The sequence below is a fragment of the Haliotis rufescens genome, unplaced genomic scaffold (assembly GCF_023055435.1).
Source record: "Haliotis rufescens isolate VD_foot unplaced genomic scaffold, xgHalRufe1.0.p SCAF_79, whole genome shotgun sequence".
NCBI classification, from domain to species: domain Eukaryota; kingdom Metazoa; phylum Mollusca; class Gastropoda; order Lepetellida; family Haliotidae; genus Haliotis; species Haliotis rufescens.
The window spans coordinates 599,883-626,842 of NW_025964371.1; the positions used below are offsets into that span (position 1 = coordinate 599,883).

At 41.3% G+C, this 26,960-nt stretch overlaps 1 protein-coding gene across 1 annotated transcript in view; it reads right to left on the bottom strand.

Moving 5' to 3' along the window:
* LOC124121271 overlaps positions 1-26,960 on the bottom strand; it is a 41,413-nt gene that overhangs the window by 201 nt on the left and 14,252 nt on the right. Inside the window, exons 13-32 of the mRNA XM_048388813.1 lie at positions 26,842-26,951; positions 26,156-26,277; positions 23,311-23,432; positions 21,701-21,833; positions 21,185-21,309; positions 20,529-20,654; positions 19,261-19,434; positions 18,548-18,704; positions 17,726-17,829; positions 16,233-16,358; positions 15,817-15,957; positions 14,691-14,873; positions 10,527-10,734; positions 9,524-9,827; positions 8,896-9,079; positions 7,899-8,100; positions 6,815-7,118; positions 4,001-4,200; positions 2,697-2,929; positions 536-600 (exon numbers count right to left, since the gene is read on the bottom strand). Coding sequence (XP_048244770.1) covers positions 536-600; positions 2,697-2,929; positions 4,001-4,200; positions 6,815-7,118; positions 7,899-8,100; positions 8,896-9,079; positions 9,524-9,827; positions 10,527-10,734; positions 14,691-14,873; positions 15,817-15,957; positions 16,233-16,358; positions 17,726-17,829; positions 18,548-18,704; positions 19,261-19,434; positions 20,529-20,654; positions 21,185-21,309; positions 21,701-21,833; positions 23,311-23,432; positions 26,156-26,277; positions 26,842-26,951 — 3,323 coding nt within the window. The remainder of the gene's footprint in view (positions 1-535; positions 601-2,696; positions 2,930-4,000; positions 4,201-6,814; positions 7,119-7,898; positions 8,101-8,895; positions 9,080-9,523; positions 9,828-10,526; positions 10,735-14,690; positions 14,874-15,816; positions 15,958-16,232; positions 16,359-17,725; positions 17,830-18,547; positions 18,705-19,260; positions 19,435-20,528; positions 20,655-21,184; positions 21,310-21,700; positions 21,834-23,310; positions 23,433-26,155; positions 26,278-26,841; positions 26,952-26,960) is intronic.

The following is a 26,960-nucleotide window of genomic DNA, read 5'->3' on the forward strand; positions in this document are numbered from 1 at the left end:
AGAATATAAACTGACTTTCAGTATAACGTATACAACAACTGTTACAACTGTAACGATGGATATAACAGACATCATTCTGGCCAAAGAAAAACGACAAAATTATGTAACTTATATGACTGAATGACAATGACGAAACATCTTGTAACCTCGAATACATGTCTGGGCGACAATGCACAAACACAGGCTCCGTAACCAGAAATCTATTATTGGACTACAGTGCCCTGAGGATCTATGACCAATACTATATGGCTGGTCTACAAATACCCAAGGTTCTATAACCAGAAATCTATGATTGCACTACAGTACCCTAAGGTTCTATGACCAATACTATATGCCTGGTCTACAAATACCCAAGGTTCTATAACCAGAAATATATGATTGGACTACAATGCCCTAAGGTTCTATGACCAATACTACATGCCTGGCCTACAAATACCCAAGGTTCTATAACCAGGAATATCTGACAGGACCACAATGACAAAAGGTTAAGTAATGTCATTGGAATACAATCAGCCAACCTGGACAATGTACTTACTGGTTTGATGAAGGCAGTGAGGGAGAAAATTTTACAACCCCTCCTTTGGAAGGTGAACACCATGTCTGTAACAATAAACAGTGCACAAGTTCATTACTCATGTAACACGTAACCATGTAGCCCTACCCCAGACCCGTGAAGATCCGGGGTAGAATAGGTCTTCAGCAACCCATGTTTGTCGTAAACGGCGACTATGCTTGTCGTAAGAGGCGACCGATGGGATCGGATGGTCAGGCTCGCAGACTTTGTTGAAGCACGTCATCGATCCCAATTGAGTGGATTGATGCTCATGATGTCAATCACTGGATTGTTTGGTCCAGATTCGATTATATACAGACCGCAGTCTTATAGCTAGAATATTCCTGAGTGCGCCGTAAACAAACAACCAACCAACCAGGCCACACATGTAGTCGCACCTCACTGACGAAAACGTAGCCATATCTGAACGTCAGCACTGCTTTTCGTAAAACGTCCTTGGACATGACAAAATATCCTGTTACACACAAATCCCAAAACAAATTGAAATAAGTTGAAAAAAGACATATCCTCATATAACCTGTTTTCTTTCCTCAAGGCTAAAATGATGCGTAAAACAACATTCTCTCAAACACATTTATCTGACCGTGTCATAAAGCTGGAATGGTGCTGACATTAACGTTAACAACATTCACTCCACCTCATTTACCTGACGGCGTCATATAGCTGGAATGGTGCTGACATTAACGTAAAACAACATCCATTCAACCACATCCACCCGACCTCGTCATATAGCTGGAATGGTGCTGACATTAACGTAAAACAACATCCATTCAACCACATCCACCCGACCTCGTCATATAGCTGGAATGGTGCTGACATTAACGTAAAACAACATTCATTCAACCACATTTACCTGACCGCGTCATATGGCTGGAATTGGAATGGTGCAGACATTAACGTAAAACAACATTCATTCAACCACATTTACCTGACCGCGTCATATGGCTGGAGTGGTGTAGACATTAACGTTAAACAACATTCATTCAACCACATTTACCTGACCGCGTCATATGGCTGGAGTGGTGTAGACAATAACGTAAAACAACATTCATTCAACAACATGTACCTGACCGCGTCATATAGCTGGAATAGTGCAGACATTAACGTAAAACAACATTCACTCAATCACATTTACCTGACTGCGTCCTTTAGCTGGAATGGTTCTGACATCAACGTAAAACATTCACTCAATCACATTTACCTGACCACGTCACATAGCTAGAATAGTGCAGACATCAACATAAAGCACCGTTCATTCAACCACATTTACCTGACCACGTCATATAGCTGGAATGGTTCTGACATCAACATAAAACATTCACTCAATCACATTACCTGACTGCGTCACATAGCTAGAATAGCGCAGACATCAACATAAAGCACCGTTCATTCAACAACATTTACCTGACCGCGTCATATAGCTGGAATGGTGCTGTCATCAACATAAAACAACATTCACTCAATCACATTTACCTGACCGCATCATATAGCTGGAATGGTGCAGAGATTAACGTAAAGCACCATTCATTCAACCACATTTACCTGACTGCGTCATATAGCTGGAATGGTGCAGATATTAACGTAAAACAACATTCACTCAATCACATTTACCTGACCGCGTCATATAGCTGGAATGGTGCTGACATTAACTTAAAGCACCATTCATTCAACCACATTTACCTGATGGCGTCATATAGCTGGAATGGTGCTGACATCAACGTAAAGCAACATTCATTCAACCACATTCACCTGACCTCGTCATATAGCTGGAATGGTGCTGACATCAACTTAAAGCACCATTCATTCAACCACATTCACCTGACCTCGTCATATAGCTTGAATGGTGCTGACATCAACGTAAAACAACATTCATTCAACCACATTTACCTGACCGCGTCATATAGCTGGAATGGTGCAGAGATTAACGTAAAATGACATTCATTCAACCACATTTACCTGACCGCATCATATAGCTGGAATGGTGCAGACATTAACATAAAACAACTTTCACTCAATCACATTTACCTGACAGCATCATATAGCTAGAATAGTGCAGACATTAACATAAAACAACATTCATTCAACCACATTTACCTGGCCACATTCTTTCTATCACATTTACCTGGTGTGATATCCTCAGAATTGGGTATAGCGGGTTCCATCCAGCTGACGTCCATAGCCTCTGGGTTCTTGTTGGCCTTGCAGTTGTTGTAACATAGGCCGCCCCTGTTCTTGCCGTAGTGCAACCCTATCAGCTGACCAGCCTCCACGCTGATGCGGTCGCTGGCGCTGACGTTGACCACCTGTACCGCGTTGTCGATGGTCTTCACTATGTTCTGCCCAACAAGACTGAACCTGGAGTAAAAGGGAACGTGTTCGTTATTTGTTTATCATCGCACTCAGGAAGATCCATCTATCTGACGGCGGCCAGGTAAATAATTGAGTCTGTACAAACAGACCAGTGGTTGATACCATGAGCACTGTTCCAGGCCGTCGGAGTACAATGGCACGCATTCATAAGTCAGCGAGCCTGACCATTCGATCTATGAAATCGCCCCTAACTACAAGCAAAGTTTACACTGCGGAACTTATCTACAGCTTAATACACACAGGGCGAAGAGAACCATTCATTTAAATAGTTAGCATCCAGTCTGACATTATCTAGTCAGTTCATTGTCTTTTGCCTGTACTGTATCATAATATGAAAGATATTTGTAACTTTTTTAACTCAGCCACGTAAACGGTGTTATACTCCAGTAACCGAGCTCATTAAGTTGTTATCAGGCAATTAAAGAACCTGGAAGAGAGACCATGTCAGAGCGAAAATAGAGATATACAAAGGACTATAGACATGGGATTGTCGTTGTTTAGGCTGCAATATTTGGCTGTTCAAATATAGGGGTAACTATTGGTCTGGAAATCACTATTGCGATAACTATTGATATTGAAAGAAACTATTGCGGTAATTAAATATTGATAGTTTTCAGAGTATCATTTTAGATGGATTATAGAGTTGTATTAAACCTTGGAACTGAAGTTTCCTTTGAATGTGATAAACATAACAACAATTAAAAAGTAAAGTTTGAGCTATGAGTGATTTGTTTTTTTTCTTTTCCCTAATGATTTAAGAAAAAGAAACTTCTAAATTACCATATGTAAATTACTACCATTCATGATCAAAAGAAAAACAAATTTGAAAAGCATTGCATGTATTTTATAGATATAGTAAATCCAATCAATACTATCTATATTCCTAACTGAAATCGATATTATTGATCGGAAACTGATTTAACAATCGATTTATTGCCTTTAAGTGCTTACCAATAGCAACATATTGATATTTCGATTTATCGTGACACTCGTTTTCAAATTTACAAAACGAGAAACAGCTACCCAGAATTGGATGATATATTCAACAGGACTCACTGATTTGTCCCCACTTCCCGCCACACTTGCAGCGCGATGTCTCCCACGAATTTGGAGAAGAACTTCCACTGGATGATCTCGCCATCATGCTGGATACGGAAGTTGGCGTCGATGCCGGAATACACATGCTTCTTGGAACCTACCTTCCCACGACTTATCAGTGGAAGCCAGTTGGTAGGGTACAGCTTGTATTTCCTTTCCTAAAATTGCAAGCATAAAAAGTCATAGGTTCGTGTCAACATCTTCCATACGAAGGGATGCCATTGTTCAGTGTTTGATACCACTTCAGAATATATAGATCAACCGAAAGTCGTAGCCCAAAGTTCGTTGAGATATTAAGTGGGATAATTTGATGGTTATTCGTATCTGATCCATCGGATCCATCGGATCCATCGGATTCATTCTCCGTTGTAAGTGAGTTATTATGGTGTCTTTAAACAGTATCCCATTACTAAGAATGTGTAAGAAATATCAGTGGCTGTAGAAACTGTTTTAAATATATTTGCAGTAATTATCAGTAACAGCAACTGATTTACCTTCTGGTAAAAATACTATCGGTGTCCTGGCCAGATTTGAATTGCAGTCTGCGGCCTGGTTGTTTACATTAAGATCAAAGTTCATTTGAGAAGTTTCGTGATAGTGATTATTTTCATAATGCCTCACTAGCTAGTTGTGAGGATTGGAACCTTGTTTTAAACCAATCGGTTGATTTGGAAAAATAAAATTAATATAAATACCTCAAAAGCATGATTGTCAAATAAGAAACTAATGACACAGCTGACCCAAATCCATGGATAGGTCTAAATCCATCAATAATAAAAAAAAAACTGGTGGAAGAATGATCTACGGCAGCAGTCCAAGAGGTACGTGTAACCTAGCACTCTGTTACTGCCATGGCTCTGTCACTTCTTTCACCAAACACAGGGGTGAAGGGTACTGAAAACTTAACTAGTCGTTATTGAGGAATGGAGACTTTATTGCTATGGTTAGAAACCAAATAGGGATATACAATGTCAAGATGAAATAAATCTAAATGAGGATTCTAATTTAGGACTAAGTGTTAAGGATACTTTATTTTTAGGGACTTATGAAAGTTAGAGGTAAGACTATTTCCTTTGCTACGTATCATAAAACAAATAGAAAAAGGCAAATACATGATTAGACACTAAAAACACGAAACTGAAACTAACATCAACCCAAGCTTCCAAACATAAACGAGGAACCTTTAGCAGATCTATTAGAGACAACACTATAAAAACTATACAAACTATAAAAGAGGAACAAGTCAGATGAAACGATATTAGAATAGGCATTCAATAAAACAAAGAAGGTGAAAAGCCTCCCAAGTACTTTTGCCATCTTGAAAACAGATGTTACACAAGCAAAGTTGACTGCAGGATTCATTCCAGGCAAATAATAAGTGACAATATTAGTCTGTGATGTTTTGTTTGAAAAGTAAGAAGCAAACCACAGGCAGAATACTGATTTTGAAAAGGCTTTTGACACTGCATCTGAAGAATTTCTTATGATTCACAGAAAGGTAAAAAAATTGTTAAGAACTTGACCTGGACTGGAACTATGGCAATGTTGAAGTTTTTGGATTGCCCCTCTATGCACCTGTACACGATCTATAGTATTTAACAAGGCAAGAAATAGTCAATGGATTGCTGGCAAACTGAAACATTTACGCCTATATTAAAGCACCAGCGTTATTAACTCAAGTACACATAGTATCAGCTTTATCCAACCTTCCTGATCAATATCTAAATAAAACATTTTATTTTCGATAGGTTAAAATGAAAAAAATCAAAGAACCAACTTGATAAAAAGGTGGCCTCAAAATGATTGACCTAAAAATCTTTTTTGAGGTCCTACAAATCTCCCATCTTTCAGGTTGTGTGTAATCTAAACACTTCAAAAGTCCAAGTGATTTTCAGAGACAAAATTCAGATTAGGTGCAATTGTTGCTAAACACAGAATTTGCAGTTGTCCCTACTGGCAATATGTTTTGAAGTCTTGATTACATAAATACAAGTAAAATATTCAAGATATTCTTTTCCAGCCACGTTGGATTATTAATCTTCTCCAAAACAAGAATTTAACAATACAAAAATACTATGACAGAGACAAGGGCTGGATAAAGGATTGCTGTGATGAACATGGTTTATTTAATCTGACGAATTTGAGAAAAAATATAATATTGAGAGGTCATACTGCATGTGTTTTGATCGAAACACCGATGATGATCTGTTTCATAATATACCTTAACGCCTATTACTTTTGTTGAAAAAACAGTATATAGATAACACGCACACCACACTGCACCTATGATGACGGTATCAACGGAACGGCCACGTCAGAAACCACCTAACCATGACAACCCCTCGCCAAGACCTATGGATCACAACTGCACATCACTCGAAGGTGTCTGGGATGAAATGGAACGGAAACTCCTCCAAATCCGGAATAGATTCTCATATGGGTACCGAATCTCGACATGGGCACAATGTGTGAAGCCCATTTCTGGTGTCCCTGCCGTGATATTGCTGGAATATTGCTGAAAGCGGCATAAAACCAAAATCACTCACTCACTCACTGATATGGGAACAATACGTGAAGTCTGGGGTCCCGCGAAAGCAGTGTAAATCCCTTCTCTCTCAACCGTCTCTTGGTAAAAGCATTTGTTCATGACCCCTAAGTCCCAGGTTCTATTCTACAATGCTACAACGAGTGAAGCGCAATTCTGGTGTCCCTAAAGGCGGCGTAAAACTCCCCATTCACTAACTCCCTCAAACCGTGGTGCAAGATACTTACCGGTCCAACCATTGCTCTGAAGGACATGATGTAGCACTTGTTCCTGTCCGCCTGGTCGTATATCTCCCCACTTACAAAGTAGGAGGGCTTCTTCACTTTGGTGTTAATCCAGGACATCTGTGAAGCCTCGGGGTGCTGGCTTGAACTGCACACAGTGAAGGCTATCCCTGGGAGAGGGTCATAGTAGTAGATACCGATCAGGTCTCCAGTCTTCACCTGGATACGCTCATACTCAGGGACGTTGAATGTGTCCACCTGGCCGGTCACCTTACTGTCCACCAGGTTGTGGCCTTTGAACTCGAATCTAGTCAGAAGATACGTAAAAATATTACTTGAAGTAGGCAGTGAACCAGAATTTGAATAGCAAAATAACCTGAAAATGATAACTGAAATATGTCTCTGATAGACATCTAGAAGTTGAAAGAGAAAGAACATTAGGGATGACAACGTCTTTATTGTTTTGGAACGATGTTTCAAGGATATCTCTTTCAACTTTATCATTAATCTGCAGCTGATGAAGCGGCCGAACATATCTTCTCTTAAGTCCTGAAAGAGTACAATCCCAGGAAAACAAGGACAGTCTTCAGTCTTGAACAGCAACATATTTAGTCCTGCCAACAATATACTTAACTTTGGCTTCAAGGTCGTTTTTCGAGAACATTTCGTATCATCACCATTTGATTGTGATTCATAAACACAGGCTCATTATACTCGGAAACATACAATCACATCTGGTTTGACCAGAGGCTTGGAGTTCAATGAAAATGGAAAGAGTTTTGTCACTTTTATTTTACATTTTCATTAAGTGTATTTTGAGTGGACCACTATTTATAGCATTAGGTCTGTTTTGTATGCTCAAAACGAAGCTATGGCGTAGACCGGATCCAGGGTATTGATTCTAACAAAATGGAGTTTTCCAATTAAATATACAGAATAATCAATGATGATCGCAATTTGTCAAAGTTGTGATGGTAAGAATAGATATAAGATACAATGGAGTATCTGGGATAAAATGAGATCGGATTGTAAATCGGAAGCGGAAATGGTCATAACACGAATTCAAATGCATGAACAGCAAACTTACTTTCGACTTCCGGCATCAGATCGTGGTCTCCAGACCTGCAGGAGTGCTCTCCCTGGTCTCGACGAGAAGAACTGCCACTGCACAACCTCGCCATCTCTGTTGATTCTCATCAGGTCGTTGTCGCCCACGTAGCTCCTGTACTGAATACCGTCGGTCGGACGCGCTATCAGGTCCACGTTGTTACTGGGCGTTACTGATGTATCTTAAATAGAATTAATCGGAATTACATTGTTACATTGTGTGTGGAAGTGAGTGCGTTGTTTCGCATGATGACAATGACAAGACAATGGATCATTATCTGAACGAATCTGAGATTCGAACCTGCGATCTTTATATCCTTACTGTGATGACCACTAAGATAATGCAAGCAGATCATTGACGCATTCTGGCAGGCCAAATATATATACAAAACATAAATAATCTGTTCCCTAAAATGCTGAGTAAATACTTTATCATCCAAAACTGGCTTCCACAGGAGATATTGCTTGGATACCTTTGCATCTTGCTTTGCTGTCCATTGGGTCGTCATTTGTAACCATTACGAAACAAATATTTGACTTCTACACTCACGACACTTGTTATTACTGAAATGGTTCGAAGAAGGTTGATTATGTGTGATACATAGAATCATACCCCTGTGTCGTTTGCTTTTTTAAAATATGTCAGAACTCGTCGATAAAAGTTTAGGATTCCTCGGAAGCCCTGAAATCTTATAGCGTCTTGATAAATAGGAAGTTCTGTATTTGCCCTTAGGTTTTATGAAAATATCGTTCAGTGGACATGCTGGATGCTGGATTTCACTCTGTGAAATTATTTGACGCCTCATTTCAGAGAAATAAAATACATGTTGACTGAAAACCCCTAACTAATCTTCCTAAAACAAAACACCCAGAACACACACACAGACGCACGCACGCACATGCATGCAGACGCACACGCACGCACGCACGCACGCACGCACACACGCACACACACACACACATATATGGATATTAACCTGCACAGATGAGTTCCTCGCCGTCCAGTTGACCACTCACAAGGCACTTCCTCTGCTCGTCACCGCTCAGTTGGTCAAAGCCATCTTTGCAAGCATACCTGACTATTGTATTAAACCCGACAGGGTTGATCGTGGTCTCCAAAATGGCGTTAGATGAGGCAGGAGGAACATCACACGTGACCACCTTCGTAAAAAAACAACACAGTGAGCGAAAAGTGTCATCGTTCACAAAGCTAATATCGGAGCAAATATTGTCCCAGAAAAGACTTTTAAAAATAATTACGCTTTCGATGGTAGCAATAAAGGAAATAAATCTGTTGCAAAGTTTTATGTTTATTTTCTTATTCAGGCTAATAAAATCTGGTTTTTCAGTTGAAGTCTTTGATTGGCATTTGGTTGGGAGAATATGAACACATGACACTTTTTAATGAACAGCAAAGTCTTTCATTCTTTGTACGACATGTCAGAGCTTCTTCTTGCTCCTTGTGCAGTTTCAGCAATATCCAGTCTCCATACTAAATCCCGGGATGATTGTAATATTTAATCTATGACATTAAAACATAGTCTCAACTGGGCTGTTTCTGTGAACGTGGATATCTCACAATCTATTCAATCCCGGAATACTTACAGGGCCAACCCGGGCTCTGAAGGACATGATGTAGCACCTGTTCTGGTCTGCCTGCGTGTAGAGTTGGCCGGGAGTGAGGTAGTCCATGTCTGTAATTCTCGTCTCGATCCACGACATGTTGGCTGCCTCCGGCGTCAGTTCGTTATTGCATTCAGTGTAGGTTATACCTATCAGAGGGTTAAAGTAGTGGATGCCAATCACATCGCCGGGTTTAACAGGGATGCGGTCGCTGACGGGGACGTTCAGGACCTCCATACGTCCAGTTGTGTTGGTGTCCAGCAGGTTCTGACCAATGAACTCAAACCTACACACACGAATTACATCATCAAAGACATATTATATAAGTGTTCCACCAACATAAGGGCAGGGGACACAACAATTGATCTTCACACGTTGTACCTGGGGAGAGCGCGTGATGACCCCTTCGGTGTGACAAGCGACCGCTTTCACCTTAACCATTTGGCTACCCCCTTCCTCACATACGCTACCCCCACCCTCACATACGCTACCCCCATCCTCGCATACGCTACCCCCATTCTCACATATGCTCCCCCCATTGGTCTTGTCATCTTGAGTCCACGTTTCACAAGACAAATTGTTGGAATTGAAAAGATTTGGGTTGAGGGTTACTTTCTAACAAGGACACAAACATGAATTGATAAATATAGAATTACTAAGCTGGAATCTAAAGTGATGTTTTCAGATGACCATAACTGTAACGAACAGCTTCCCTTTCAATGATGAGACCGGCTCAGGGCTCTTTTCCACAAAGTTAATGGGAGTTCTGATCTTAGCATTAAGACGGCTTCGTTTAGGGCATTGTCTGAGCGACTGCAAAACCGCCTCTCATTGGGAAACACTGAACCAATAATAATAGTCTGTAAACAGCAATGAGGCGATACGGAGAGGAATGTCCCCTTGCATCCTTTGAACACTGTGTGAGATGCGGCTGTCGAAGCACCTTCAGGACACAGAAACAAAATACAGTTTTTGATTGTCTTACATCCTTTCTCCAGCGTCGCTTCTTGGCCGCCACACCTGGAGCATTGCCTTTCCTGCTGTTGTCGCATAATATTGCCAGTGCGTGATCTCTCCTTCTCTGGTGATCCTCATGTGGTCATTGTCGCCGAGGTAAGCCCAGTACATATCACCATATTTTAACCGGGCAACGAGGTCCACGTTGTTGATGGGGGTTACTGACGCTGCAAAAGCTGTAAGTTCAATGTAACGGCGTTAAAGTGAAGTACATAACACCTACACATTTGTACACCTGAACATTTATTAAGTATTGGAGAAAACACTTCGCCCCCTTGGTTTTTCCCTCTCCCCAGTGCATGCTCTGTCTACCAAAACCAAGGGAAAGTGTGTTTTCCATACTTATAAACCGAAAAAAGAAACTTAAAACAACATTTATCAACATATTAATGTTTCGAACATACTTTCCATGAACCTTAGGAAACGCGCGTAAAACATCTGTTGCTGGCGTACGGATCTTGAAAAGGACATTCTGAAAACCAGTGTGGCTCACCAACACCTCTGTAGCCTCGTGGTACACTCACTGGGCTACAGATATGAAGGTTCGATCCTCGGGAATATAAAGAAAACATTTATCGCTTGATTTTATATTTCATTACATGTTACAATCTGAACGGAAGTAACATTAATAAAATACCCAGGACCTTATACAAAATCCCTGGGATATTATAGCAAATATGACTTGAATATCCTATAAAATCCCAGGGATATTATATAAAATCCCAGGGACATTACAACGTCGCTGTTTATGAGATTTAACCCGACAGGAAAGTAAAACCTCACAATTGGTTTTAATGCCTATAGAAAGAGGTCTCTTAATTGATAGCGATCCCAATGAATAGGTTTATAAGCACTATCCATTTTCTCATGAATGAGTCGAGTTATTTGTGGCCAAGTGCAAAATGCGTTTGCAAAACAGTATCCAATGATATTACAGCTTACCAGAGTCATCAATTATGAAGAAAAACAAGGGTGTGGATAGGTACAGTCACATTTACTCTGAAGTGTTGGCATTTTGTGTATAGGCGATATAATGACGAAGAAACAAAACGAAAGTGGAAATTACTATTGTAGTCGCACAATAAATACTGAACTGAATGAAATCAGTCTGTATCAACGGAATTCTAAACCAATGTCAGGTAATACTTGGTGAAACGACTGCCACCAGGCGCCTCCTCAATCCATAAATCAGATGTTGCACGTGACGTCGAGGTGGTCTAGCTCATTCCGCAGCATGCAAGTTCAGTACTTTTGGAACATATTGGTCTCTCTGTTGAACTTAACTGCATAAAATGACCCAAGATGTTCATTGGACTTGCTGGTAAAAGGCAGTGGCATGGATGACATTCTGACGTAGCATTCCAGAAGAACACTTGATCCCTGATGTCTATTATACTTCATAGAGACCGATCTAGTGGCCATTTTGTCAAAATGGTGGATAACTGCCGTCACCAGGGTGTCATGCTGGAGGCCGTTCAGATTACCCTGCACAGTGATCAAGTCAGATTTACAATTAAATGAAACACATCCCCATACAATTATGGACCCCCATATAATGTATGGTTGGTTCTGTGCCATGTTGTATTCTGCTATGGCTGTATTTGCCTCCAGAGTTGAGTACGACCATCTACCATGTACAGTAACCGTGTCTCTCAGACATGATTCCATATTCCAGTTTTGACGTTGATTAGACCATACCAAACGGGCTGCTTTACGGGCCTCAGTTAAGAAGCGGCGTTGGGATGGTCTCGTGGCTGTGTAGCCTGTTGTTTTCAGCTGATTTCTGATAGGTCTGGTTGAAATCGCTGTATTTGGCAGCCAATGTGCAAACTACTGTTGTCAAATTGAGTCTAACGAGCTATGCTAATACTGCATCTTCTCTCCTGGATGTCTGGGAGGCTGACCTGGGTGGACCTGGCCTTCACTTCACTTTTTGTTTGGTGAAACTTAAACTACAGTATGGTGACGTCCAATTTCCTTATAAGACATTCCTGCAAATTGATTCCACTGATATGTCATCTTAACGCTTTCTAATGAGCATGCAGCCTGTGGTGAGAAATGTTCACGACCAATATGTTTTTTAGACGTGTCATGGGTATTGTGCTTCACGTGCAGTATGTGCAACACCAAGTGCATTGACAGTGGTATTGGCAATGGTATGATGTTGGAAAAGGTCTATACAATCTAATATAAGGATACAACTCTTTTTCAAAACTTATCATTCCGTGTCGTTTTGATTTTGTTTGTGTTTAATTTATTTACAGTGGCCACTGGTTTGGAATCTTTCCAAACATCCTTCTTTTGGAGAGGAATTCAAGAAGGTAACATCGTTTTTTCATCAATTCCCATCGATTAAGCACAGGAACAAACATATCTTATGTGTAGGGTTAACAGAATTTATCCCAGCTACTCAGACAGAGATGGTACATGTTTTTGGCGAATTTGAGACTTCACAAGATTTACTAAGAAGGAAATCAGAACTAGATGTTAGAAGGCATGAACATGTGAGATGTGTTTCACAAATCTTCAAAAGACAGGTCCAATCACTTTGTGATATATTTGATATTTGTGACCCGTCTCAGGAGGAAAGCAGTAAGCTATCGGTGTTAGATATGAACGACATCGTTGCAAATACCACAGCAGACACAATTCGAAAAGTAGAAAAATGTAGAGAAACACAGTTCAACGGGTTTGGAGAGGAACATTATATACACTTACAATAAACAGGCTCTGTGCAACAAAGGGTCAGAATTTGTCAATAAGCTGCATCGATGTTCAGACACAAGACTGACACAAGACTTTTATGTCTGCACATTTCTGATGCTGCCAGAGATGGTCATGATAGGATTTTGATTCAAACAATTGATACCGGTGTCATTGTCCTGGCCATTGCAGAATAGATGCGTCTCACACCTGGATAGCCTTTGGAACTAGCAAACAATTCAGATATCTTGGCGGCTTATGTCCTTGCAGTATTCCATGGGCCAGAGAAAGCCTGTTCACTTCGCCCTTCACTGTCTGTGACAAGATATCTCTATGTGCGGGACAAGGCCAAAAACAAACAGCGTGGGAAACATGGAATGTGTATGATGAAGCAACAGAGGCTTTCAATATCATTGATGATGTACCAACTGAACAGGATGTGAAGAACAGGATGCCAGTCATTCAGCGTCTTGTGGTCTCAATGAATGATTGGGCCAGTATTTTTGTATAAGAGTTAATGGCACGCACAGACTTATTCACTGAGAACGGTAGATCAGTTGAGATCTCGGGGCTGAAACAGACCTTTCCACACCACCTGAGAGAGGATGGGTAATATCAGAATCACATGGCTGTGAGCCTCTGTGGACTACACTACCACAACCTTCTCAGTCATGCGAAGACCTTTTGTGATGTAGTATTTGGTGAACAACTTTGCTAATGTGGTGGAAACAGTGATAACAATTAATTGTCCCTCACTAACCAAAACCATTCGTCATTAACAGCATATTAAAATAATACAAAGTTTGTTCTTTAAATATGCTGTTGTTGTCATTGTATTCGCCATATGAGTATTCAATATTGGTATTGTAAATTGGCCTTCATGTAGTATGTCTTAAAGATATGCCAAAAAAGTGATAAATTAATATATTTGTAATATGTTTTTATACGTTAGATGACCTAAATCAACATAAATAGTCTTTTATGATAAAATTATTTACTTCACAGATGTAGTGTTTGGTAAATATATTCCAAAATGTTTGTATTTCTTTATATATTTAGCTTGCACAAATCACACTTGCACAATTGACCCCATATCTGTCACGAAACGGCTCCACTGAGAGAAATCGGCCTGGATGTAGACGTCAGTATTTATTTGAGTCATCCAGTGTTAGGCCTTATTAGGGGCCTGGGACATTATCGAAAAAAATTAATTGTTACCGAAAAGGTTACAAAACATTACGTTGTAGCAAGGTGTTTTTCCTGGAAAAAATATCTGATTTTGTAGCTGTAGCTGACGAATATCTTCTCTCTAATCATTGCTAATGTCCCTTATCAGGTCTCACGGAGACAATTCAGGTCTGCCTCTTGCCCATTATTAAGTCTTATAAAGACAGTTTTATATCTTTATCATGATTGTATGTTTACGTACCTTCACACACATGGTCTTCCCCACTCAACTGACCACTAGCAAGACACGCCCTGTCTGGATGACCACTCTCTCGTATATGACCATCCATACACCTGTACTGGACCACCTGGCCACGTGACACCTGGTCAGTAGCCGTCTCCAGGATGACGTTAGTCGTGGCTGCGGCTGCCAGACAGGTGAGTGCTGGAATAGAGATAGAGAGTATAGTGAAGTACAGTGAAGGGCATTGAAGTATAGTGAAGACAATTTCTCCCCCTTGTTACACTTTTATACTTCTTAACATAAATTGCCAATGCAAGCTTACAATCAGTCCCGACTATGCGCCGAAACAATCTGCATCCGACCCAAAGGGACCTACACGAATGAACCACCGAGAGCCAGTGATGACACCAGGTGTTCGTGAACAGGGTAATCATGTCCTTCCCTACTGGTAGCATCCGCCGTATATATAACCTTTTTGAGTTAGTGAGTGTCTTGTGGTTTAAGTTTTCAGTCAGCACTATTCTATATGATTGGCCTTGAATAACTCAATTAGTAGTATAAAAATAGTCACAAGCAAAATCTGCAAAGTGTTATGCATTCTATTGGACGTGTAATAAGGCCCACAAGTTGTTTACTGATGTAACATCTCCACGAAATATGAACATGACCAGATGGTAGGTGCGGAATGCTGGTTGCAACATTTATAAATAGTCAGAATAAATCTGACACATTGTAGTTTTATAAATGCATTTAGTGTTTCGTCCCGGTAGAGTGTGAGTGAGTGAGTTGGGGTTAACTCAGCTTTTAACAGTATTCCAGTTATATCACGGCGAGTCAGCTTAATGTGGGAGGAAAGCCCGAAGTGATGCAGGTCTCAGACGTTTACCACTTCGGTGAAACCCAGGAGCACGGGTGTGGTGCTGACAAACCTAGAAACATAATCGGGGCGAACCGGGATTCGAACCCACAATCATAGGATTCTCGTGTGCCGAAGGGACGCAACTCTGCACTGCGAATCGCGGCGCCTTAGACGACTGGGCCACTCGTGCCCCCTGTCCCGGGAGAAACTAGTCAGATGAAAGGGCAGTCCTATACTGCAATGAACATTTGAAATGAAACTAATTTAGACGTAAATAACACATACGTGGTGAGGTGCTTTCTTCACAAACTCCGCACGTTAGAGGGCACTGTTCCTCTGCAAACTGTTCATACTCCACACAAGCTTTAGGCGAAGCTTCCAGGATTTTCTCACAGTCCTGTCTCCGGTCCACACAGATTGAACGATCTGAGGGCAACAACTTCACCAGTAGCAAACAACACAATTACTGAATACAGTGTAAACGATTTGATTGATCGCAAATCCCCTGAGGCGATTGTTCACCAGACTACTTCCAATAACACAGACACAAAACTTTGACAAAGATACATATTGTGTAGATTATGTCTGATTGAAAAAAAGGAATTGCTCTCTCTCCTGAAAATTCTAAATGTATATTCAATCCTGTTTCGCTAGTTCATATGTTTATGGTACAGGGTTAAAACAAGGTGTTATGTACTCACTGTCTTCCTTTGACCTTCTACAGACAAACGTAAGCTCAAATGTACAGTCTTGGTCATTCCACTGATACTGGTTAGTCTCATCATAGGATTCTATACAGTCCTGGTTGGCGTAGTTGTTGGGTTGATCTGAACGGAAGTAGTGGGTGAGTGAGTATTTAGTTATAAATAAAAGCAACACAATCCTTTCCATATTCATAAAAATCTCCACCACTGAAAGCAGGATCCATCGTACGATTCTGACTATGTCACAAGCATGTGTTTATGAATCACTATCAAATAGTGTTCGTGAAAAGGTGAGTGTATCCTGCCCAATCGGTGGCAAGCATCACAAACACAAAGGCAAGTCAATATCTCACCTTAAAAAAACACGGGAACATATGGTCAAAATAGGCAATGGCATGAGGCATTAAATTGTCAATGGTGCGTCAAATTTGGAAATGTTCTCAACAGGGGCACCATAAAACTTTTTGAAGGCTTTGCTGAGGCCTTGAATGTTGTAGCCTTGATCAAACAACTTCTGAGCAACAGTCGTATGACGCTCTTGAAATCTTGGTAAAAAGAGCATGGTTGATTGTACCTCAAAAGTTGTGAAATGTAATCACCAAGGGCTGGAGCTGCTAGAATATTGCTCGACATGAAGTGCTATTTGACTACTGGAAAGTCGTTGTCATCCCTCTTGTCATTCATTCACGTGGAGAGTGTTTTGTCACTCTGAATCTTTAAGCATAGATCTAAGTATGACTTTGCCTTTTACTTGTTTTACGCCGCACTCACCAGTACTCAAGCAGTATGAGGTCAACCTGTAAATGATGTGTTGCTGAAGACCAGTTATAATCCTGATTTTGACGGGTACATTAATTGCTAATCCGAGTAGAAATTCCGAATCATATGCATAAAGGAACTGATCCGCAAGAAGGGGAGCACCGTTTGTGCCCATGGGGATGCCTGCTTCTTGTCTAAATGACTTACCCCCAAAAATTTACGTTTTCACGTATTGTTCTTCTCACTAAACTACAGCTGACATTTGATTCATTTTTGACAAATTGTCCTGAATCCCTGAAGATAGATATGTAACTGCTCTATGGTTACCGTGCTTTGTAACGAATATTGGTCATTGCTTGATGTGTCACTTGTACAAATATCTTTGATCAATTAATATAATTCTTACATATCATGGTGATGTTATTTGGAGCCTTGCCTATGGGAGCAAGTACAACGTCTTTATGTTGGGCAGTCAGAGTTTTGATGACAGCTGGTTGGGCAGATTGGATGAATTCCAGTTCACCATTCCACCAATGACAACATCACGCACTGACCTGACTCACTCTTAAACACAATCAACACTTCCTCTTCCCCTAACGCCGCTTTGTGCAGTATTTCAGTGATATCAAAACGTGTGATGTGATCAAGACAGGAGCTTAAATTAATGTTCGTGATTTTGGAATGTACACATGAATATTATCCTTAAGATGGATAGAGATCGATTGACGTACCATTGCCCCAGTTTGTCCAGTTAAAGGGGGTACCATCAGACCATGTGAACGTCCCTTCAGTGTCAATGTCTGTACCACCAATCCAAATGTATTGCCCCTTTTCACTGAAACACACGTGCCATACCTGTTTTATGTGACGACAACATTTCATCAGTTGTATATAATCCTGTAGAAATGAACATAACCAGTGACTGTGACTCACACTTATTGCCAACTGAAGCTCGTTGGGTTTCGTATTTACAATAATGGCGGCAATATCTTCACGCTTAATAGGTTGAGCAATGGTAATCTCATGGCCAGGAAGTTATTTGACAGGAAAGGCGATTGTTCCATATTTGGTAATGTTTTACTGCTCTTCACGATATTTCTCTGAAACCCCAAACGCCATTGAGACAGACCGAGAGTTGATCCGGTATAATGTGGTTTATGACTCGGGTGAAACAACACGTCATTCCTCTCGTGTGAGAGACATCGAATTTATCTTTTTAGATAAATACAGTTATTTTCCCACGACATACACATCACAGCACCACATTTGTCATCTACAAGATCGCCAACTGATCACGACAAGATCGTCAATAAATAGCGAATATATGGTGACAACAACTGTATGGGTAATAGCCCATTGGATCAATCCTACAAGACGTATGTACAATGAAATATACTACTCAAAAGAAGTTAAGGATCACCTGATTATTTCATATTACAATAGTTAATCTCTCATGCCATGACAGATTAACATTACCAATATGAAAGAATCGGGTGATCCTTAACTTCTTTTTGAGTAGTATACCATCATACTCATCAAAGGTCAATTCTTACCGAAAGGCCGATACAAATTCTAGTTCCCCCATGTCCTTGGTCGGGGCAACTATAGCTCCCAGCGCCTGACAGTGGGACTCGGCATCAGCATAGTTCTTCTCCACATTGACGTACACGAAACAGTCGCCGTTGTAGCCAGACCAGCCACTGGGACAACCTGGAGAAGTCAGTGAATGAGTGAGTGAAAGTTGGTGTTATGCTGCGCCTCCACAGTTCAAGGTTGTGGTGAAAATGATCAAAAGCAAATTATATTTTCCACATGTTTCTTTTTGAACGCCACACTGAGAAATTTTCCAACGAGATAAAGGCAATATGTTGGCAGACCCGTGATTCCTATTTTCCAAGGATCCACGCCGCCAAGCAACCAACAAACCAATCAATCGTTCCGGTTATGTCTGTTCAAACTACATGATTTTATATTGTGGCGTGTCGATTTTTCTTAAATGACAAGTAGTTTATGTCAAGTTGCAAAGACGACTTTAAGCATCGGTGGCTTATTACGCGTTGTCGTACGTTGATGGTGTGGATAGTTGCTCATACCAGCAGTCAAGTACTGTTTGGCCCAGACTCAATTCACACATTGTACCCATGTCGGTAATCGAACCCGGATCTTCGGCGTGATGAGCGAACGCTTTAACCACTAGGCTACCCGACCGCCCCTATTTCACTATGACATTACACAGCATAGTTGGCTGACACACAGTTCTACTCACTTCCACACACATATCCTCCGGGGGACCACGTCCCGTCTGTCAAACATGTCCTGGTCAGGGTGTCCGTACCAGATTTACATTGGAACTGGACGGTATCCCCGAGGTCGTAGCTGGAGCTCAGCGTCGTCACGGGGTCAGCATCAGCAACAACGTCGGGTGCGGAGCACGTCGTCACTGGCAAACAGATATTAGATATGACGAGCATCATCTGGCCTGTCGTCTAAGGGGACACAATTCGCTTTGCATAGACAAGCATATTTGCTAGAATGTGTGTACTTGTATTCTCAAGCATATTTGCTAGACTTTGTGTGCTTGCATTATCAAGCATGTTGCTAGACTTTGTGTGCTTGCATTATCAAGCATGTTTGCTAGACTTTGTGTGCTTGCATTCTCAAGGTATTTTATAAAAGCATCAAGAATGAAAGATCTCTTTACATGGAATAGCGAGCACTTGATTTTGTAATATATTTAACAATGATGTGTATTGAATACGAGTTTCCAAATTACATGATTTTGTTGCAGTGTAATATTTGTGTTGTTATATGGCAGTGTATATTATCGTTAAACAATGCTTGTAACGGCATTACATATTTTCTGTTTTGTAGCTCATTGCATTGCATTTGGACAATGATTAGTTGTACCATTTAATGTAAGTAGTGGTGAGGAAGTTGTAGTTACTATATTTAGGTGCTAGTGCGATGTGTCAACTTTCTGAATACCGTGGATTGAAAAAGAGCACTGTAGAAAAACGTGGAATATGTTGTGGTGTGTTGACACTGTGTGGAAATTTCCAGAAGCTTGTTTGACTGCATATAAGGGGACAAGAGCGTGCCTCTCGTATCTCTGAAACATTATCAAGATCAGGTTTCGTGTGAGGATCACACATCATCTTGGATTCCCTGCCTTGGCACATCTCGGAAGCTTGACCACTGAATTATACTGACCACTGCCAACATATCATATATTGCATTGAATATTGTACTACCATTCTATTGTGTACTGCTATTGTAATTGCTGTGCAGTAATTTCAGTTGATTTGTAAACTGAGTGAGTTTAGTGATACATTTGTTTATTGTATACCATGTGTTTGTTGGTTTCACACTCAGTTCTTTTTACGCATGTTCAGGTAAATATCTATGGAGTCACAGATGTGATGCATTAACAGATAAATATCAGCAGAGTATGGCCACATACATGATTTGCATTAACAGATAAATATCAGTGGCGTACGGACACACAGGTGTGACACATGTACAGGTAAATATTACCTTGGGTTACAGGTACATTGGGCGTGTCACACGTTCTGGCACAGCCGGCCCTCGCCTTCGTCAGATCCTCACAGAAGCCTGCTTCCTTCAGTTCCGCACAGTCAGGGTAGTTGTCGAACTTGTTCTCTGGACGAGAATCACACTCGATATATCAATTTAATTAATCAGTTTTGATAGATTAATGATACAGGTGGGACATGATGCAGTATGAGATTGAAGAACAGTATCATCAGAATACATTTACCTTAATTACACAGTTGGTGGACATGCTGTTCATGTAGACTCACAGGTTCTGATATAAAGTTTGCCGAGATCACTAAACACAGGACATTATCATCTTATATATGTTTCTGAATATTTTTTATTTTCCCTGTGTTCTGGATGATATCTTCCGGTTTCAATAGTGTCTTGGCGGATGGTCTGATCTTTCAGATACGTTTCCAAAATTCTTCTCGGATAGGTATTCTCCATATCTGTGTTTGAGCACGCGCAGCTAAACAAACTAATGGTCTTCGGTATGTGTTTAGTAAGGCTTTTGTTCCGCATTTGCGCAAATACTAGTACCTACATCTGACACACATCACACTGATGGACAGACACTGGACACTCACCCAGCTGACACACATCACACTGATGGACAGACACTGGACACTCACCCAGCTGGCACACATCACAGTAGTCCCTGTCGCACTGCCCCTCGTACACTCCCGTGTAGCACCACGGCCGGAACGTGTTGTCAGGGTTACGGCAATAGTTCTCTTCCAAATTGGCATCGAAGTCACTGACAAAATTATAATGATGATGATGATGATGATGATGATGATGATGATAACAACAACGAAAATGACGAAACTTCTACTACTACCACCACTACTCCATCTACCACTGCTAACAATATTACACAAATCTACGGATCAGTGTTCATATATATTCCATCGGGTACCCATTAGCTGCTGGGGGACAAAAGGCAATGTTGAACAAGGTGACTTGCCTTATGTGGATTTATTCAGCAATATTCTAACTTTATTCGAAATGGGCTTCACACACTGTACATATGTGAGGATCGAAGCCGTACTTCACGAGCGCACCATTTAGCCACTTGGCTCCTATTCGGTTGTGACTGTAAATATTTTCATCTTCAGTTCAAAGAGAGACTGCCCTGACAGTTTTACCTTGGATTAAACAGGTGATGAGGACACGTGGTAGTTTCACGCCAAGGAAGACAGATCTTGCGATCTCGCGTGAACGAGACATTCCCGTTGTACGTGACGCCATTGTCATCCATCTTGTAGCAGTGGTTTTCGGCTGAAGAATTCAAAGGAGGAATACATGATACGAACGTTTGACTGGAAGACGTCAATGTCCTTGACATCGTTATGTTTGATGGTGTTTTGGAAACTGTAAAGTTACTTTTCCACATATCTTGTTCTTGCACTTCAATTATAGAAGTAAAGTATTGAAATAGAGATTCCGTGCATGCATTAGGCAAATGTTTGTTTGTTGTTTAAGTAAGTGGGTGAGTGAGTTGGGTTTAACACCCTTTTCAGGAATATTCCAGCAATATCCAGAGTGAGTGAGTGAGTGAGTTGGGGTTTAACGCCACTTTTAACAGTATTCCAGTTATATCATGGCGTGTCAGCTTAATGTGGGAGGAAAGCCCGAAGTGATGCAGGTATCAGACGTTTACCACTTCGGTGAAACCAACGAGCACGGGTATGGTGCTGACAAACCTAGAAACATAATTGTGGCGAACCGGGATTCGAACCCACAATCATAGGTTTCTGGCGTGCCCAAGGGACGCAGCTCTGCACAGCGAGCAATATCCAGAAATGGGCTTCACACATTGTACGAGTGTGGGGAATCGAACGCTTTAACCACGAGACTACTCCTTGTTAGATAAGCGCGCATTAGATTATATTTAAGTTATATGACGGCGGCCTGTAACGACCGAGTGACTGATATCATGAACAACGTACCACACCGTCGGGGTATGATGACACACAATAAAAGCCACCAAGACATCGACGGTATGGCTTCTTTGTAAACAGAGTACAAGCCTGCCCATCTGAGGTCGCCTCTTACGACAAGCACAGGTTGCTGGGAACGTGTTAGAGCCCTGACTTCCCACGCGGATATTTACTAGTTAGTCAGTTACTTGGGTTTTACGCCGCTTTGAACAGATGCACTTCCTATGAGTCCAACATTTGCGACAAACGACATTCTAAAATATCGTCTCCGTTACCAGAAAAACCCGATTCATCCATTATTTATTGTTATACTGATTTTCTCATATTTTGTTGGCGCGGTCGGGTAGCCTAGTGATTAAAGAGTTCGCTCGTCACGCCGAACACCCGGGTTCGATTCCCGACATGGGTAAAAAGTGTGAAGTCCATTTCTGGTGTCCCCCTGTAATATTGCTAAAAGCGGCGTAAAACCACACTCACTTACTCACTCATATTTCGTTCTTTATGCGCGCGGCTCCGTTCAACGTCTTTGCAGATTACAGAAACACAGTACAGATGACGACGGAGACACGATCGTACGTGTCATACTTCGCGGGGATTTTGGATGAGAATACTGGTCCCTGGCAACTTATTGTTGTCGTAGGATGTCGGTGGTCAGACTCGCTGACTTGGTTGACTGGGTGTCATCGTTCATAGAGGGCATGGGTCGATGGATCAGTAGTTTAACGGTCGTACTAATATGTATGGACAATTACTTGTGCGTGTTAAACAAGCAAGCAAACAAACACATAAGCAAATAAACAAACAAACAAACGTACGGGTGACCAGACTGACTCGGGCCTGGAAGCCCTTCCTCTGACCCTCGGGTGTTGTCCGCAGATTGAGAGACAGCGTGTTCCTCACAGTCCGGATAGTGCGGTGCAGGGACTCCCCACAGTATCTGTTGACGGAGGTGACAAGGTAATATATTCCTTTACAGTAATTACGGTACATCACAGTATCTGTAGACGGAGGTCATGACAAGGTAATATATTCCTTTACAGTAAATACGGTACACCACAGTATCTGTTCACGGAGGACGTGACAAGGTACATATATTCCTTTACAGTAATTACGGTACACCACAGTATCTGTAGACGGAGATGACAAGCTACATACATTCTTTACAGTAATTTTGGTTCACCACAGTATCTGTAGAAGCAGGTGACAAGGTAATATATTCCTTTACAGTAATTACGGTACACCACAGTATCTGTAGACGGAGGTGACAAGGTAATATATTCCTTCACAGTAATTACGGTACACCACAGTATCTGTAGACGGAGGTGACAAGGTAATATATTCCTTTACAGTAATTACGGTACATCACAGTATCTGTAGACGGAGGTGACAAGGTAATATATTCCTTTACAGTAATTACGGTACATCACAGTATCTGTAGACGGAGGTGACAAGGTAATATATTCCTTTACAGTAATTACGGTACATCACAGTATCTGTAGACGGAGGTGACAAGGTACATATATTCCTTTACAGTCATTACGGTACAGCACAGTATCTGTAGAAGCAGGTGACAAGGTAATATATTCCTTTACAGTAATTACGGTACACCACAGTATCTGTAGACGGAGGTGACAAGCTACATACATTCTTTACAGTCATTACGGTACAGCACAGTATCTGTAGAAGCAGGTGACAAGGTAATATATTCCTTTACAGTAATTACGGTACAGCACAGTATCTGTAGACGGAGGTGACAAGCTACATACATTCTTTACAGTAATTACGGTACAGCACAATATCTGTAGACGGACGACGTGACAAGGTAATATATTCCTTTACAGTAATTACAGTACACCACAGTATCTGTAGACGGAGGTGACAAGCTACATACATTCTTTACAGTAATAACGGTTCACCACAGTATCTGTAGATGGAGTACGTGACGAGGTACATATATTCCTTAACAGTAATTACGGTTCACCACAGTATCTGTAGATGGAGTACGTGACAAGGTAATATATTCCTTTACAGTAATTACGGTACACCTCAGAATCTGTAGATGCAGTACGTGACAAGGTAATATATTACTTTACAGTAATTACGGTACACCACAGAATCTGTAGATGGAGTACGTGACAAGGTAATATATTCCTTTACAGTAATTACGGTACAGCACAGTACATGTAGATGGAGCTGGTGATGTGGATATAGTCGGGATGAGAGGTGACAAGCCACATATATTCCTTTAAAGTAATAACGGTACATCAAGGTATTTGTAGATGATGATGTAACACAGATCCTTAATGATCAAACCTTAGGCACTGTTATTGAAACTAAATGTGATAAATACACAGAGAGTGGAAACTTATTGGCGATGTTTTGTTGTTTATTTATCGAAAGAAGACCAGTTGACTTTGTTTCGAGATCTTTTTTTTACTTTTCACCAGTGAGTTTGTTTGACGCCGCTTTTTGTAAATACTATTCAGGGCGCGTCGGCTTAAAGTGGGAGAAAAACAAAAGTGATGACGTAGTTATTGCCACGTTGTGAGTGAGTGAGTGAGTTGGGTTTAACGCTGCTTTTAACAGTATTTTAGTTACTTCACGGCGTGTCAGCTTAACGTGGGAGGAAAGCCCGAAGTGATGCAGGTCTCAGACGTTTACCACTTCGGTGAAATCCACAAGCACGGGTATGGTGCTGACAAACCCAGAAAAATAATCGGGGCGAACCGGGACTCGAACCCACAATCAAAGGTTTCTGGCATGCCCAAGGGGCGGAACACTGCACAGCGAATCGCGGCGCCTTTGACGGAATGAAAGGACAAATTACTTCCATAATCATAAGAAATCTCTATCTATTGTATCCTTTATAACATATGTTTATGAATCACGAACAAATAACGATGACCCCATTGGCGAGCATAGTGCCCAAGAACCAAGAATCATAATCAAGGAGAATCCGATCGTTGGCTCCTGGCACGCCTAAGGGACGCAACTCTGCCTAGCGCCATAAACGCCAGGGCCATCCATGCCCCCTATCGGCAATACAATGAGGAACACACCCTCCAAGGAGTTCTGTATCTTCTCGAGACAAGTGAGTTAACTGACTATAAAAGTCCAGTCTCGACCCTTGCAGAACAAGACTGGTATTATGGAGTTACATTTTGGCAACGAGTCTATGCATAGTCCAATCCAAATCGCGCACCGAAATTGAAATCCGGTTCGTAAAGTGTCATGCAGATTTCGGTCGACTGCAGGATTTGCAAAGCATGTGCATCGCTAACTCGTTGTCAACAGATATTTTCTATATCTTTTCATGTTTTTAATCAAGGTGCTCACGTGATTTGATGCACTTCGCGATGTAAGACTCGTTTGATCACAAGATAGATCTTGATTATCGATCAGATCGTCTTGACTGGGCGCCACCGTTTTGTTTGAAGCAAATGCAAGTGATACGAGAGGTTGAATCTGATTGGTCAATAGGAGGGGCATAGAAAGGACATTACTCGTTATAGCCACTGGTGGCGCTACGATCGAGTCCAGGAATTCCAGCCTAGTTCGGCAAGGACGGAAACTTGACTTTTAAAGTCAGTTAACTCTCTTGCTTCGGGAAGATGGGAGTTCTGCAGTTTGTTGGTGATAGTAACTGGCTGTATAACTTACGTGAAGGGGTTTTCCCCGAGCAGTACAGATCTAACACGGAGCTCATCCTCACATTCCGATGTTGATGAAGTAGCGATGTCGAAGTCATCAAAATTCAGCAAAATAGTTGAGTCCTCTGGCGCCTGTTTAAATCAATCATCAACATGTCGCGAATGATATGCTCATTTGATGTCATCAGACTTCATTTAAAGGAACGGGAGCCCCTTACAATCAAATACCGTTACCCTACAAACTAGTCACAACAAACAGATCAGGTTGGAGTGGGAGGAAATTTAAAGAAAAACTGTACCCAGTAACAGGAACCCTGTACAGTCAAATACCGTTACCCTACAAACTAATCACAACAACCGATCTGGTTGGAGTCGGGGAAAGCCTGGAGTGATGAAGTTTTGAGACGTTTACCAATTTGGTGAAACAAACCGACAAACCCAGAAACTTAATCAGGGCGAACCGGGATTCGCATCCACAATGTAGAAGTTTAGGGCCAAAGTGAAATAATCTGATGGACATGGAGTGAGTGAGTGAGTGAGTGAGTGAGTGAGTGAGTGAGTGAGTGGATGGGTGGGTGGGTGAGTGAGTGAGTGAGTGAGTGAGTGAGTGAGTGAGTGAGTGAGTGAGTGAGTGAGTGAGTGAGTGCCGGTTACAAACAGTATTATATTCATATTACGGCGTCAGTTGTTTCTTACCGTAAAAATCCAGAAACAGTCGAGGTTGTTTGGGTACAAGCTGGGATAGCCAGGGGATGTGATTGTCTGTGTGGGATTCTCTTTAGTCAAGGCATACAGGCCACCACAATCTGTGGAGT